At 43.3% G+C, this 12,797-nt stretch overlaps 1 protein-coding gene across 6 annotated transcripts in view; it reads left to right on the forward strand.

Annotated features, from left to right (window-relative positions):
- Nucleotides 1-12,797, forward strand: part of BICD2 (BICD cargo adaptor 2) — an 81,233-nt gene that overhangs the window by 47,220 nt on the left and 21,216 nt on the right. For all 6 annotated transcript variants that reach the window (XM_027664978.1, XM_027664975.1, XM_027664976.1 and 3 more), the window contains exons 3-4: nucleotides 9,352-9,504; nucleotides 12,213-12,665. In XM_027664978.1, the coding sequence (XP_027520779.1) occupies nucleotides 9,352-9,504; nucleotides 12,213-12,665 (606 nt within the window). The remainder of the gene's footprint in view (nucleotides 1-9,351; nucleotides 9,505-12,212; nucleotides 12,666-12,797) is intronic.

Below are 12,797 nucleotides of genomic sequence, written 5' to 3' on the forward strand. Positions count from 1 at the left end.
CCTGGACCAGAGCTACCTGTGTGTCAGACTGACTCTGCTCTAAGCTGTTCCTAATGTAGCCAGAACTGAAGGGAAATGCTGAACCAAATAACACGATCCAAACTGCTGCGTGGGGTAACTCGGGTTAGGGAGCCAGAGACATGACCTTGGTTTTTCTTACTGGCATTATCCTGGCCCTCCATAGTTGTGGAGATTGAAAAGACAACTGATTGCAACCTCATAAGTAACTAGTTTTGATCTGAGGAGGTTCATGGTGTTACAGTTGTGTGGCCACTGTGAAAATCGTGAGCAGCTCCAGGAGCAATGTTTGTCGGGACAGCTTATGGCTAACTAGCAATATATAGGTAGCCACGTCAGCACAACTGCTTCCAACAACAGAATGCCACCACTTCTGCTGCTGTGATAGAATCTGGAACTTGCCCTTTTTGTGTCTTAATGATGGCAGTGTATGTTCCCGTGGTTATTCTGGCAGAGCTGTTTGATGTTCACAATGTCCCAGGCATTTGAGTTCAGAGGAGCAAAAGCTCTCGTGGCAGGAAAAGCCAGTGTGGGGTCAGTGAACGTGGCCTTTCTCATGGCAAAGGGACTCTTCCATTTCTGCTGCTGCCAGTTTTGCCTACCTGCAGGTTTTTATACAGTGTGATTTTAACGTCATTAATCAAAACAGTTCTTGGGAAGATAATCCGTTCTATAAGAAAGAGGGCAGTGTGTTACTTGTATGGACAAAGACTTTTTTTTTTTGGGTGTGTTTTGGGGCACATTACAGGCACAGACCAGCACTTTGTGAGTGGACAAACCAGTATCTTACTAATGCCTGGTATGCAGCTTCACTGTGCTGTATTCTGCATGCAGAGAGTTTGGCTGCTTCCTGCAAGGAAGGGGATGCTGTGGCTTAATTATATTCAGCACAACTGATCCTGTGGTGGTTTGGGCTTTTCAAAACCTCTTGTAGCTGTAAGATAACAGTCGAGAGGCAAAGGAAATCTCTGGAAACAATGTTTAGTCATTATTTGATGAAGATCCAATTGCTGTGTCCCCACATCATCTCGTTTCTGCAGAATACAGGCTGGACGTAACACCCTGGCTGAAGTACAGCTGTGAAAAGGGAAGGAGCTTCCAGCATTTAGTCATAGTACATATGAAGTAATTGTATTAAGTCATCAGAAAGTTATTACAGTCTGTCATGCTGAGTGGTAAACAAGGCTGCTGAAAGAAAGTCTAGGTCCTGCTCCTGTTGTAACCTACAGCTTGTCTGTTGGAGAACAGAACTGCAGGCTGTGGAACAGCAGTGCTGGGGTTACACCCTCACTGATCTCCCTTTCTGCCCCTTCTCACTGGGGGTTCTGCCTCCAGCTCAATGTAAGTTATACACAGCAACTACTTTAAAATAGTTTGCACCAGAGACATTGCAATTTGCACAGTCCAACAGTGTGCAAGTTGGGTTGTTGTGTGTGAAGAGTTAGTAGAAAACATTGCTGCTGGATTAGAAGAACACAATTTTGGATTAGGAATGCTGAGTGGTCCCAGTTGGGCAGCATGAACCTGACAGCAGTGGTGTTTGTAGCTGGTCCTTCAGCCGGTCAGAGGATGACCCTGGCTGAAGTTGGCTGTTGGTGTGAGCAAAGACTGATAGAACTCTACCATCAGCAGATTCTGCTCAGATAGAGAGTTAAGATGATGGTTTTTATCCAGGATCACAGGACTGAGCTCACTGCATCCATCACTTGTGTGGTTTCTCTTAGGTGATGAGTGCTCAGTGTTTGTGAGCGCCCCAGGCAGCAGAGGGCAAGTGGCTGTTCCTGTGAGTTGTACTGGGGATGGTGTCACTTTGTGATTTGTACCAAGTACCTCTCGTTCTTTGGAGCTGCCAGGCATCATCTTCACCCCTGCTGTGCTCCACCAGGAATGCTATTGCCTGTACAGGGAAAATACCTTTTTTTTTTTTCAACCAGCTTCCGTATGATACTCTTTAGTATTAGAGTATTTTCCTTTATTCCATGGATTTTTCTAGAAAGAAGTACCTCTTCCATAGTCTAAATGTAAGCAAAATGTTTCATAAGCCTCTGTTACATATAAAGTGGTATCAGAGGTGTCATTAATTTAGATAGAGAACTCCTTTGGAAGTCAGTTCATTAAAATTGCCTGAAGTAGTAGTGGAACTGTAAGGCAGTGGCTTTGAGATGATTGTATCTCAGTAGGATTGGGAAGTGTAAGATAGGCACATTCCACATTCTGGAGGTGTGGCACCTTGTGAAAATAGGACACTAATGCTGGGAAGATAAATCCAGCCAAAGCTTTCATCTCATGCTTTATATGTAAATTAGTTCTGGCCAAATTAAGTCAGTAGCAGACTTCTAATCTTTGATAGCTGTACCAACCTCGGCTTTTTGTCAATATCATTTTAATTGTAAATTCTTTTAAGTCTGACAGCTTTGTGGTATCTAGTGCTGAAGTCCCATGAACTTGCAGCTAGTGTTAAGTCTGGCCAAGAAAAACTGTCACCACTGGAAACAGTTAATGGAAGCTTTAAAATAGGCCTTTAATATTAGAGTAATAAAATAAAGGAGCCTTCAACAGCCCTTGTAACAGAGAAGGGCAGGCTTTAATTTACAAGACAAACTTGTATTTATGATTATTGAAAATAGGTGGTTTGTGGACATTTCTGATGACGCAGGCTTAGCAGGGATTTGACAGGGGACAGAACAGACTTGAATTCTTCAGTGGTTTTGGGCTGCAGGCAGGAGGCATGGAGCACAGTGTGGAACAGTTGTTCTCTAGAATCACTGAAGTGGGAGCTTTTTGAACAGTAATTATCACAGATTAACAGAAGGATGTTAAAATAAAAACAAACCAAAACAGAAGTAGCAGCAAAAAGACCGGGGAGAGAAGCACTGAGAAGTTATCAGTCTGTTAGAAAAGTGATTTATGGAAACACTATAATGTTAGCCCGGGTTTAGCTTGATTAGGAAAAAGTGAGACTGTTCAGGACATTGACTGCTATGATGACAAGGGCAAGTCCTTTGGAATTTGATTCCCTGCTGCTCCTTCACCAGGCTCACCCATTTTCCAGAAAGGGAAGTGGGTCAGTTCTGAGTTCGCTACCAAAGTGTCGCAGAGGATTGCATGTGTTGGAGTCTCCTAAGACACCTGGTGCATCAGAAGAATCTAATTTTGGTTCAGGAAATGAAACCCCATGAGCTTTCAAGGGTCTGAAATGAATTGCAGCACATTACTGGTTCAGAGTTTGCTTTGTGATCTCTCTTTCTGTAACTCCTTTGAGTCACCACGGCTTCCCTGGGCAGAGCCTCACTCACTGGGGTGAGTTTTGTTGCTGTTTGCTGTTAAGAAGTGCAGACACAGGGGTGAATGATTCTGGTTATTAACTTTTTAATAAGCAGCCTCAATCTGAAGTATAAATAAATCTGTTTGATGTAATTATATGCTTTTTTTAAAATTAAATGTGACTTAGAGCTACTAATTGAAATACCTCTTTGGTGTGACTTTTCCTCCTGTGCATGGGGGCTGTAGACAAGCCCACAGAGGAGGCAGTGACAGCTCTGTTTGTAAGTACGGCTGGTTTGGTGTTCATTTTGTTTTCTGGAAGCATGTTTAACCTTTCCTTGCTGGTTTGCATCCATAGGGATAACTGCTGCAGTCAGATCTTGAGTTCACAGGTTTATCAGAGTTCAGCTATCCCCCAGGGAACAACATCCCCATGTCCTCCCAAACCTGGGGGAATGACAGGCCATTGAATGCAGAGGGCTACTGTAATCCTAAAAGCTTATTTGGCAGGCCTTGGAAGGGTTAAATGTTTTTCATTGTGGCAGGGAAGGACATGGAAAGCTGCCAAGCATTTAGATTTGAGATTTGAAAAGCAGCTGGAGTTTAACTGCTCTGAGCAAGCAATCCCGTGCAGGAGGGGGGAAGGCTGAGTAGCAGGGTTTCACAGTGCCATTCATAACACTGCTGTTAGGCTGGGTCAGCATTTTCCACCCAGCCTGCCATGATCAGCCGAGGCCGAGGTGCCCAGCACAGGCCCACCTGCTGCCTGCAGCTCCAGGAGGACACACCCAGGTCTCTGAAGAAGGAGGATGGCTGGAAATGCACAGAGGGAATGGGCTCCCCTCTCGTGCTCCTGGAGCTCAAAAATGGCTCAGTTTTATAGGTGATGAGATCACCGTTTGGAAATGAAACCAGTAACAATAGCTGACTTATTCCAGTTTTAAATTGAGTTATTTCAGATGGATTTAAACAGTCATCCCCTGATCTCAGAGACCTACCAGTGCCCCCAGCTTCTGATCATAAGGCTCACCCCAGCCCTCCCAGCTTCTTCTACACCATGGATCTGTTTGTTTCTGTAAAGATATCACACTGCTGCTGCTGCCTGTGTGGGCTGCACCAGTGCCAGACACCTGGAGTTTAGTGCCCAGCAGGCTCCTGGGCAAAGATTGCCCACTTGGGTGGGCAGCTACAGCCTGTGGCTCAGGGTCAGGTGTGTTTATCCTCACCTGGGGTTCAGCTTGTAGTTGGAGAGCATCACTGGAGCAGGGAACTTAAACAGAGGTAAATATTGGCACATGAGCCCAGGTGTTAACCCTCCCTTCACACACAAAATAACATTGACAAAGGAAGGGTTGGGAGGGTGTGCTTTTGGTTTGGATAAAATGTTTGAACAGGTAGCAAGCAATGAGTTGTAAGTAAGAGGACATATGTGTTGTATCAAGGCTTAATACCGATTTAGTAGTTCTGAGATTTAACTGGCCCCAGGATATGCTGTGGTATCTGTCAACTCTGGTCTCGCTAATATTGTGCAGAAAAAACTCCCTGACAGTGCATTTCTTTGTTCTCCACTGTTGTGATAAACTCACCTGTAATGTCAGGGCTCCTCAAAGGTTTTTATTTAAAGATTTACAAAAAAAAAAAAAATAAATCAGTAAATCTTGAGCTGAGTACATTAATAGAGGTGTACCCCAGCATGAATCACAGATAAAGAGAATCCTGAGACACATAACAAGATACTTTGTCATGGGTACAGAACACAGCTATAGGTGTAGCTGTGTCTGGCTGTAGGTCTGCACCAGCCTCCCTGCATTTAGTGTGGGAGGGGGGTGTGATATACCCTGAATTTTATATGGGGCTTGTGTGGGGAATAAAATTGCTTCTTTTCCTAGCTTAAGGTGGTCTGAGCCGAGATACTGACAGGTGTTTTGTTTATAAATCTTTCCTCTTACCAAGGAACATCTTATGCTGTAGCAGTTTGTGTGTGCACATGATCCTGGTGTGACTGGGGGCAAGTTCTTCTGTGATGAGTGGGGCAGCAGAGCATGGCACTTCCCTTCACGTGGATAAACAATTATTTTTATGCAATTTTACAGTTTCTCTAGTGTAAGAACAGAGTGGGTACAACTTTAAAAAGGAGAAGCTCTTGAAACTCCCACATCTGAGGAAGAAGAGGGAGGGAAGGCCATCATCACAGGGTGCTGCTGGTCTGCATCTGTGCCCCAAAAGCATTTGCCCATTACCAGGAGCTGCAAACAGTCGTGTCATGCAGGTGAACTTCATTGCAGTACTGAAAGTTCAGGTTTCCAAACCTTTTGCTGATGTAATAAACAGCTGGATCTAATGGAATATGTTATCTTTTTTTTTTTTCTCTCTCAATTTAGTGTTTTGATTAGTATCTGTGAGAAAACAAGAGAAAGAAAACAACTTGTAAGCTTGTAACTAGGGGAAGATTTTTGGGTTCTTATGCAATCTTAATTCAATTCTGGTTCTAAAAGTATTTTATATCCCAGCCCTTAATTACACAGTTATGTGATATGTTGCCACGGGGCCCCAGTCCCCACATGTGCGGAGGAAATGCCATTAAAGTCAGATGGGCAGCAGGGAATTCCTACACGACTTGCAAACTGCTGGTCTTTGGAGCCTAAAGAACCTAACTTGTTAGTTGTGGTATTGTCTAGTGACTGACCTGAAGCTTTCTTTTCATGCACAGGAAAGCTTAATGGCCCAGGTTTTGACTTCTTAATTTCACTGTTCAGTAGGTCACTGAGTACGGGACTAAGTTACACACCTGAGGATCAGTCTTTCCAATTTTCGTACCTGTATTTATTCAGATGTCTAAGCGATGTTTAACTGATTATTTTGATGGACTTGGTGGTTTGGTTAGTGATAATGATCTTAGTGATAGTGACCCCTAATGATCTTAGGGGTCTTGTCCAACATAAATGATTCCATGATTTTGTTCTCCCCACAGCAACAGAATATATACATATGAGTTGTTGTCCTGTCTGACTGCACTGTGTTTATTCCACTGGCAGCATCCTTTTATTGTGACTCCTTCCCATGAATAACACGAGGGAATGATCATACGTAGATATACTTAAAAGAATTAAATCTAATCCTAGAATTAGTTCTACATTGCAGCAAACTAAGCTTTGGCTCTTGATGATGATAGATAAGTAAAATCAGGCATGAACATGTTACTACAGCAGGGAACTCAAACTGACCTCATGAGCTGGTGAAGTTCAGGGCAACAGAACCCCTGCTTGTGACACAGCTTGGCTTGCAAGATCACCCTCTGGCTGGTGACCTGGAGGCCACTGTGCAGTGCCCAGGACAAAGGAAGGAACCAGCTACCTGAGATTTTTCTCTCAATTCTTATAATTCTTAGGGTCAAATTACATGTAACGTTTATATGCTGGAGTGTCCTAGCAAAAGCAGGCTTCTAGCAGTGTTGCAGGACAGTAGTTGTGCTTTTGACATGCAGGCAAGGGTGAATTCAGACTGGTCCTGAAGGAATTCCTGCTCTTTCTAGTACCAGTGCTACTCAGAGGAGTCTCTTGCAGAACCCTTCTGAGGCAGAGCTGAGAGGGTGCAAATGCTGAAGGCAGTCTCTCTAGCAGCAGGAACAAGGCAGTCTGTGGCCTTTAGATCAGGCAAAATCTCTTACAGATCATAGTCTTTTCTTAGGCAGGATGGATGGGAGGGTTCTGCATAGTGGGAATGTTCTCTGGGTTGAGAATTTGAGGGGTTTGTCAGGTAGAATAACACTCAGTGGGATTTTATGGCTATGAGTTCTCCACACAGCACTTTAATATATCATTGCCACTGTATGATCTGCTTTGGGTGGAGGTGTGACCTGCTACAGCCAAGTGCCTGGCCAGACATTCCTGTGTGTTCCAGCCCCTCTTCTCCCCTGTGCTCAGAGGGTGCTCAGGGCAGAGGAGGAAGGAAGATGCCCCTGAGCCACTGAAGCAACAAGGGTCAAAGGAACATTTGAACTCCCTACCTTTTCTAGAGACCAGAGGAGGTGTGAAACACCACCTGTGAGAACATGTGCAGTGTGTGTGTGTCTGTCTTAAATCACACAAATACCACTTTCTGTATGGGTAGTAGAAAAACCTGATCAAGGAAGGATGTAGTAGCTTTAGCTTCTCTATCCTGCAGAAAAATCCCTCCATTTGGTCAGTTATACAAGACCACATGGCATCCAGTTGAACCTTGCAGCTTGCAAGCATGCACATTTATTTGACAGGAGAATGCTGAGAGCAAATTGAATGCACAGCTTGCTAAACAGCCAATAAATCTAGGTTAGATCTCCCTTCCCCGGTCAGGAAACAAGGGAGCTATTTTTAAACCTGGCCTTCCTACACACATGGAAATAGAATGATTTTTCTTGTGCTAGACAAGCACAACAATACTTTCACCTTAAATAATGAGCTCTTGCTGTTGCTTTGAATGAAACAGGCAGGCTTGGACAGAAACCATTCTTTCTTTAGACCAGACGGTTTCCAAAGGTTTCTTCAGGCACTGACCTCTACAAAGATTAGCTCATCCAAGGAGGAAGAGGAGCAAAGCAGCCTGAATGGTGGGGAGAGAAGCTCGCCAGTAGCTTTGTGGGAGGTCTTCCCTTGGGAATGGGGAAAATAGTGTGATGATTTGTTTGATCCAGCCTCTTGCAATCCTGTTAAACAGTATGGATTATCTGGCTGGAGGATCTTCCTGCCAAAGGCAAGAGGTCTCCATTGCAGTTGTTATGGAGATATAAAGATGTGAACTCGTGTCAGCCTTCAGCTTTCCCTGCAGCCCTGGGTTTGTGCAAAGGTAGAGCCAACACTTACTTAGGCATGGAATGTGGGATATAGCAACTCATCATTTGCCTTGGTGTACTGTAGTGTCTGGTTGCAGCAGTTTTGGCTTCTCAGTCTGCTGGGAAGTATTGCCCTGCTCTTTGTTGCTAAAAATAAACAGACAAGTTTATATAATCTAATCTTTAAATGACATGTGAGGGAGCTGTAATTTAAATTTATTGGTCTTAACAGTTGCAGGTGATTCTGTGTCTGTGGACATGCCAGGTTCAAGTCTTGGCACACGCTCCTGCTGCAAACATTCCCTTATCTCCGTGTGCTGTAGGTGCCTGTCGGTACCTGTGTGGTTACTCCTGTGGATCCCTCCTGTAAAAACAACTGTAGTGCCTGCTTGCCTGTATCAATAATTCTGTTGATGTTTTACAACATAGTTTTCACTTTGTTTTAATGAGGTGTTTTGGAGATGTGGCTTGAAGGAAAATAATACTGGAAAAAATAAAAGCTAAGTACAGTGAGCCATTCCCGTAGCTGGATATGTGCCAGCTCAATTTATTCAAGTGTCTGTGTATATTCATGAAAGATCCAAAGATCATAGTACACCAGCATACTGGTTTTTACTTTTTACCTATTTTGAAACAATGGTGATTTTTTTAAGTCCTTTTTTAAGGTCTTGCATAACTCTTGGGGTTGAGGGGAGGGAAGATTTTATAAGTCAACCAAAGCTTCTATTTTTTTCTACCTGAGATCTTGGATTTCATTTGAGTTTTAACTCAGTGCCTCTCTCCGAAAGAATTCCTTAGAACTCATTTTAAAATTATTGCTCTGGGCATAAAGAAAATACCTGTTGAAAAGCACCAGCAAATACATGTCCAAATAAGAACATCTAGAGTCATCTGAATCCATTTTTCTCTCGTGAAAAGGCAGTTCTTGTTAAAGAGGGAACAGATTTAGGCACTAACTTCTGGTCTGGAAAACTTTTGCCTGTCCTTTGCAGCCAGTGGGACGACACAGGTGGGAATGCTGCTTTCCGTGCTTGTTTCTGGACTTTTTTTCTGAGTCAGTTGTAAGAGAAGCAAGAAAACAAAAATCTAATTATGTATAAATACATAAATGGTTTAGTTTTCTGTAATTTCAAGGGCGTGGGGAAGAGTTTCTGTTTCAGTAGAATATAATTGATTAGCGCACATAAGGAAAGATATAAAATTTTGGAGTTCAGTTGAGCTGACCAAAGCACCATCATTTGGGGGTTTGTTTGTTCTTCCAGGTCAACCAGAATGTGGAGATCCAAAGGGCCCGACTGCGAGATGATATTAAGGAATACAAATTTCGAGAAGCACGCTTGCTGCAAGACTATACTGAGCTAGAAGAGGAAAACATCTGTCTCCAGAAACAAGTGTCTGTCCTGAAGCAAAATCAGGCAAGTTTTTCAACCAGTGAGGTTTGCTTTGGTAGCACCAGTTAATTCCTGTGTTACATTTTGATTCTGTCTCGTTTGAACATCCAACCACTTCTTTAGGTTTGTACTACTTTTGAGACTAAAAGCTCTATATTTTAGCACCAAGAGTTGTCCCTAAATGTTTAAGTCCTTTCTGACTCTGTTTTATAACAGTCATAATGCTTTATTGCCTCTACTTTGACCTCCAAGTCCTTCCATTGCCTTCTCTCTCTCTGATGAAAGCAAAGTCTCTAGCACTCTCTTTTGTTACTTGGTTTAGTCCTTTTGCTACACTAGTTTTTCAGTGTCTCTTTACAATCCTCTCCATCCATCTCTCTGTCCATCCATCCATCCTCCCTCTTCTACAGTATCTGGAAATGGGGGTGTTTCTGAACATATGTTTTAATTATTACTTAATCCTTACATTATCTCTCCAGTTCTGTGCTACTTTCACTAAATTTGCACCACTGTTGTAGTTGCTCTACACTGTCACACCTCTGTGACTGCCTGTCTGAAAAGTCACATTTAATTGCACAGTTCCACCTATTTTCAGAATTTTAGGAAACTACATTCTTGGAACTTCTTAAGAATTTCCCTGAGTTATCATTTGTGGAGGTAATTAGATTTTATGTGGTCTTTGGCACAGAACACAAAGATGCTCCAAGGGCTGGATCCCCTCTGCTCTGGAGACAGGGTGAGAGAGCTGGGCTGATCAGCCTGGAGAAGAGAAGGCTTTGGGGAGACCTCAGAGCCCCTTCCAGTGCCTAAAGGGGCTCCAAGAGAGCTGGAGAGACACTTGGGACAAGGGATGGAGGGACAGGGCAAGGGAGAATGGCTTCCCACTGCCAGAGGGCAGGGTGAGATGGGATATTGGGAAGGAATTCTTCCCTGTGAGTGTGGGAGGGCTCTGGCACAGGTTGCCCAGAGAAGCTGTGGCTGCCCCATCCCTGGAAGTGTCCAAGGCCAGGTTGGACTGTGTTTGGAGCAACCTGGGCTAGTGGAAGGTGTCCCTGCTCATGGCAGGAGGGTGGAACAAGTTGAGCTTTAAGGTCCCTCCCAGCCCAAACCATTCTTTGATTCTACAATTCCATGATAATACTCGAAAACAGGCAGTGTTAATGCCATCTGTTATAGTCAGCACATAGTAAAAACTCTTTAGGATTTGCTGCAGAAGTCCTTCAGTGTTCTGAATGAAAACTGCCCTGCCCAGCCAGGTATTTGGGACATTGAATGCATTTTATTCATCTTCAGGTGTAATTCTGTGTCAGTGTTCATTACTTTGGGCCTCACTGCCCAAAATGGGTTTCCAGGGTGGACCTGTTCTCATCTACATATATTTGGTCTAATTTTGGGTGGCCTGACATCCTGCTATGGGGACAAAAGGGTCTGTCGTGCTCTGGAAGAGAGAGGGAGCTGGTAAAATTGAATCTGTGTAGTTCTTTTGGTTTTTACCTTCTTTGTCTCGTTCATCATACTCAGAACAGCAAGTGAAAGTTCCCAGCTCCATGTCCATGTTCTAAAATAACAATATTCATATTCAGATATGCTGCCATTCTGGGCTGAGCCAAACCTAACCTCAGATGCTATCCTGATAGTTGCTAGTAGTTATTGACTGCTGTGTTTGTGTTCTGGAATATCTGAAAATAAACTGCAACCTGAAATATTTTATCTTAGTGGCTGTATACAGAATCCAGAGCTCATTTGTTTCATGACAATGGATTATTTAATTTTCTACCTCAAAGAACTTTATTTGATGAACTTTTAATTATCCTGCTGACATAACTAGAAGCAGCCATCAAGTTTTCCCAGGCTTAACTTGCACCACTGAATTAACATAACATGCTTGATTCCTGGTTTGTAAGTTGGGTGTGGTACAGCACTCCCAGATTGCTCTATGTTGGCATCTAAAATTCATGTAGCAATTGGCAAAAATAAATAGTGTCATATATCATGTGGTATGATTTCCTTTCTTTCAGGGCAAGGAAAAATATTCTTTAAGCTTTCTTCCTCCCTACTTCCCCCAAGTGATTCAAAATTTCACATTAATCGTTGATGTTCATAATTTCAGTGCAGGAGAGATTTTTAAAAATGCAGTTTTACAGGTAAAAACATATAACATGTCATCAAACTCATCAGCGTGAGTCTGAAGCGTAGAGTCTGACCTGTAGCCCTCTCAAGATGTGCTGAAATGATGACGAGAAAAACGATAAAACATTTTATTTTGAATGTATAAAAGCAGAACTTGATTGCAGTTTTAACCCAGTGGTGTGTTCTAATGGCAGTGCAGCACAGTGTCAGAAGCTGGGTTTGGGAAATGTGGAGCTTGACTTTGTGGGAAGGTTGGCCAGGGAATTTGTTAGTTAAACAGAGAAAACGTTTGCATGCTGTGCTAGGAAGGCCTGTTTTGGGATGCCTCTGTATCACACACTGTATCTCCCATCTGTCCTCATTAAGCTGGAATAGATCAGCTCATTTGACAGTTTGCTTGGTAATTTTTAGTCCATGGTCTCTGTGAAGGTAAATTCCACAAGCCTTATTTTTTGGCACAGTCACAGTGCCAAAACTAGACTCCAGAAATTAAAAAAGTTTTCTATTTCCACCACATTTAACTGAAATTCAGAAGCAAAATGCCTTGCAGGCAGGCACATTTTCCTTAAAGGTTTTTTCCCCTCCATTTGTGGTATCTCCAGGTGGAGTTTGAAGGCCTGAAACATGAAATCAAAAGGCTTGAAGAGGAAACTGAGTTTCTCAACAGCCAGCTGGAAGATGCCATCCGCCTGAAGGAGATCTCCGAGCGCCAGCTGGAGGAGGCCCTGGAGACGCTGAAGACGGAGCGGGAGCAGAAGAACAACCTTCGGAAGGAGCTGTCCCACTACATGAACATCAACGATTCCATGTACAACAGCCACCTGAACATCTCTTTGGATGGGCTGAAGTTCAGCGACGAAGCCACGGAGCCCAACAACGACGAAATCATGAACGGCTTTGAACAGAACTGCCTCAGCAAACTCAGCAACGGCAAGAACAGCACTTCAACGCCCAAGAAAAACGAAAGCTTCCCTCCGGCCCCAAGTCTGGTTTCAGATCTTCTAAGTGAGTTAAACATTTCTGAAATCCAGAAGCTGAAACAGCAGCTTGTGCAGGTAAACGGGTTTCCTTAAGAATTGCGTGCTCCCAAATAGCTCCTAGAGTTTGTTTGGGGTATAATTTTGGTCTTTTCAATATCTCATGTGACCACCATAGAGTTCATATTGTATTTGTAAAGGCTTTGATTG

The sequence above is a fragment of the Corapipo altera genome, unplaced genomic scaffold, assembly GCF_003945725.1.
Source record: "Corapipo altera isolate COAL_440 unplaced genomic scaffold, ASM394572v1 124, whole genome shotgun sequence".
Lineage (NCBI taxonomy): Eukaryota > Metazoa > Chordata > Aves > Passeriformes > Pipridae > Corapipo > Corapipo altera.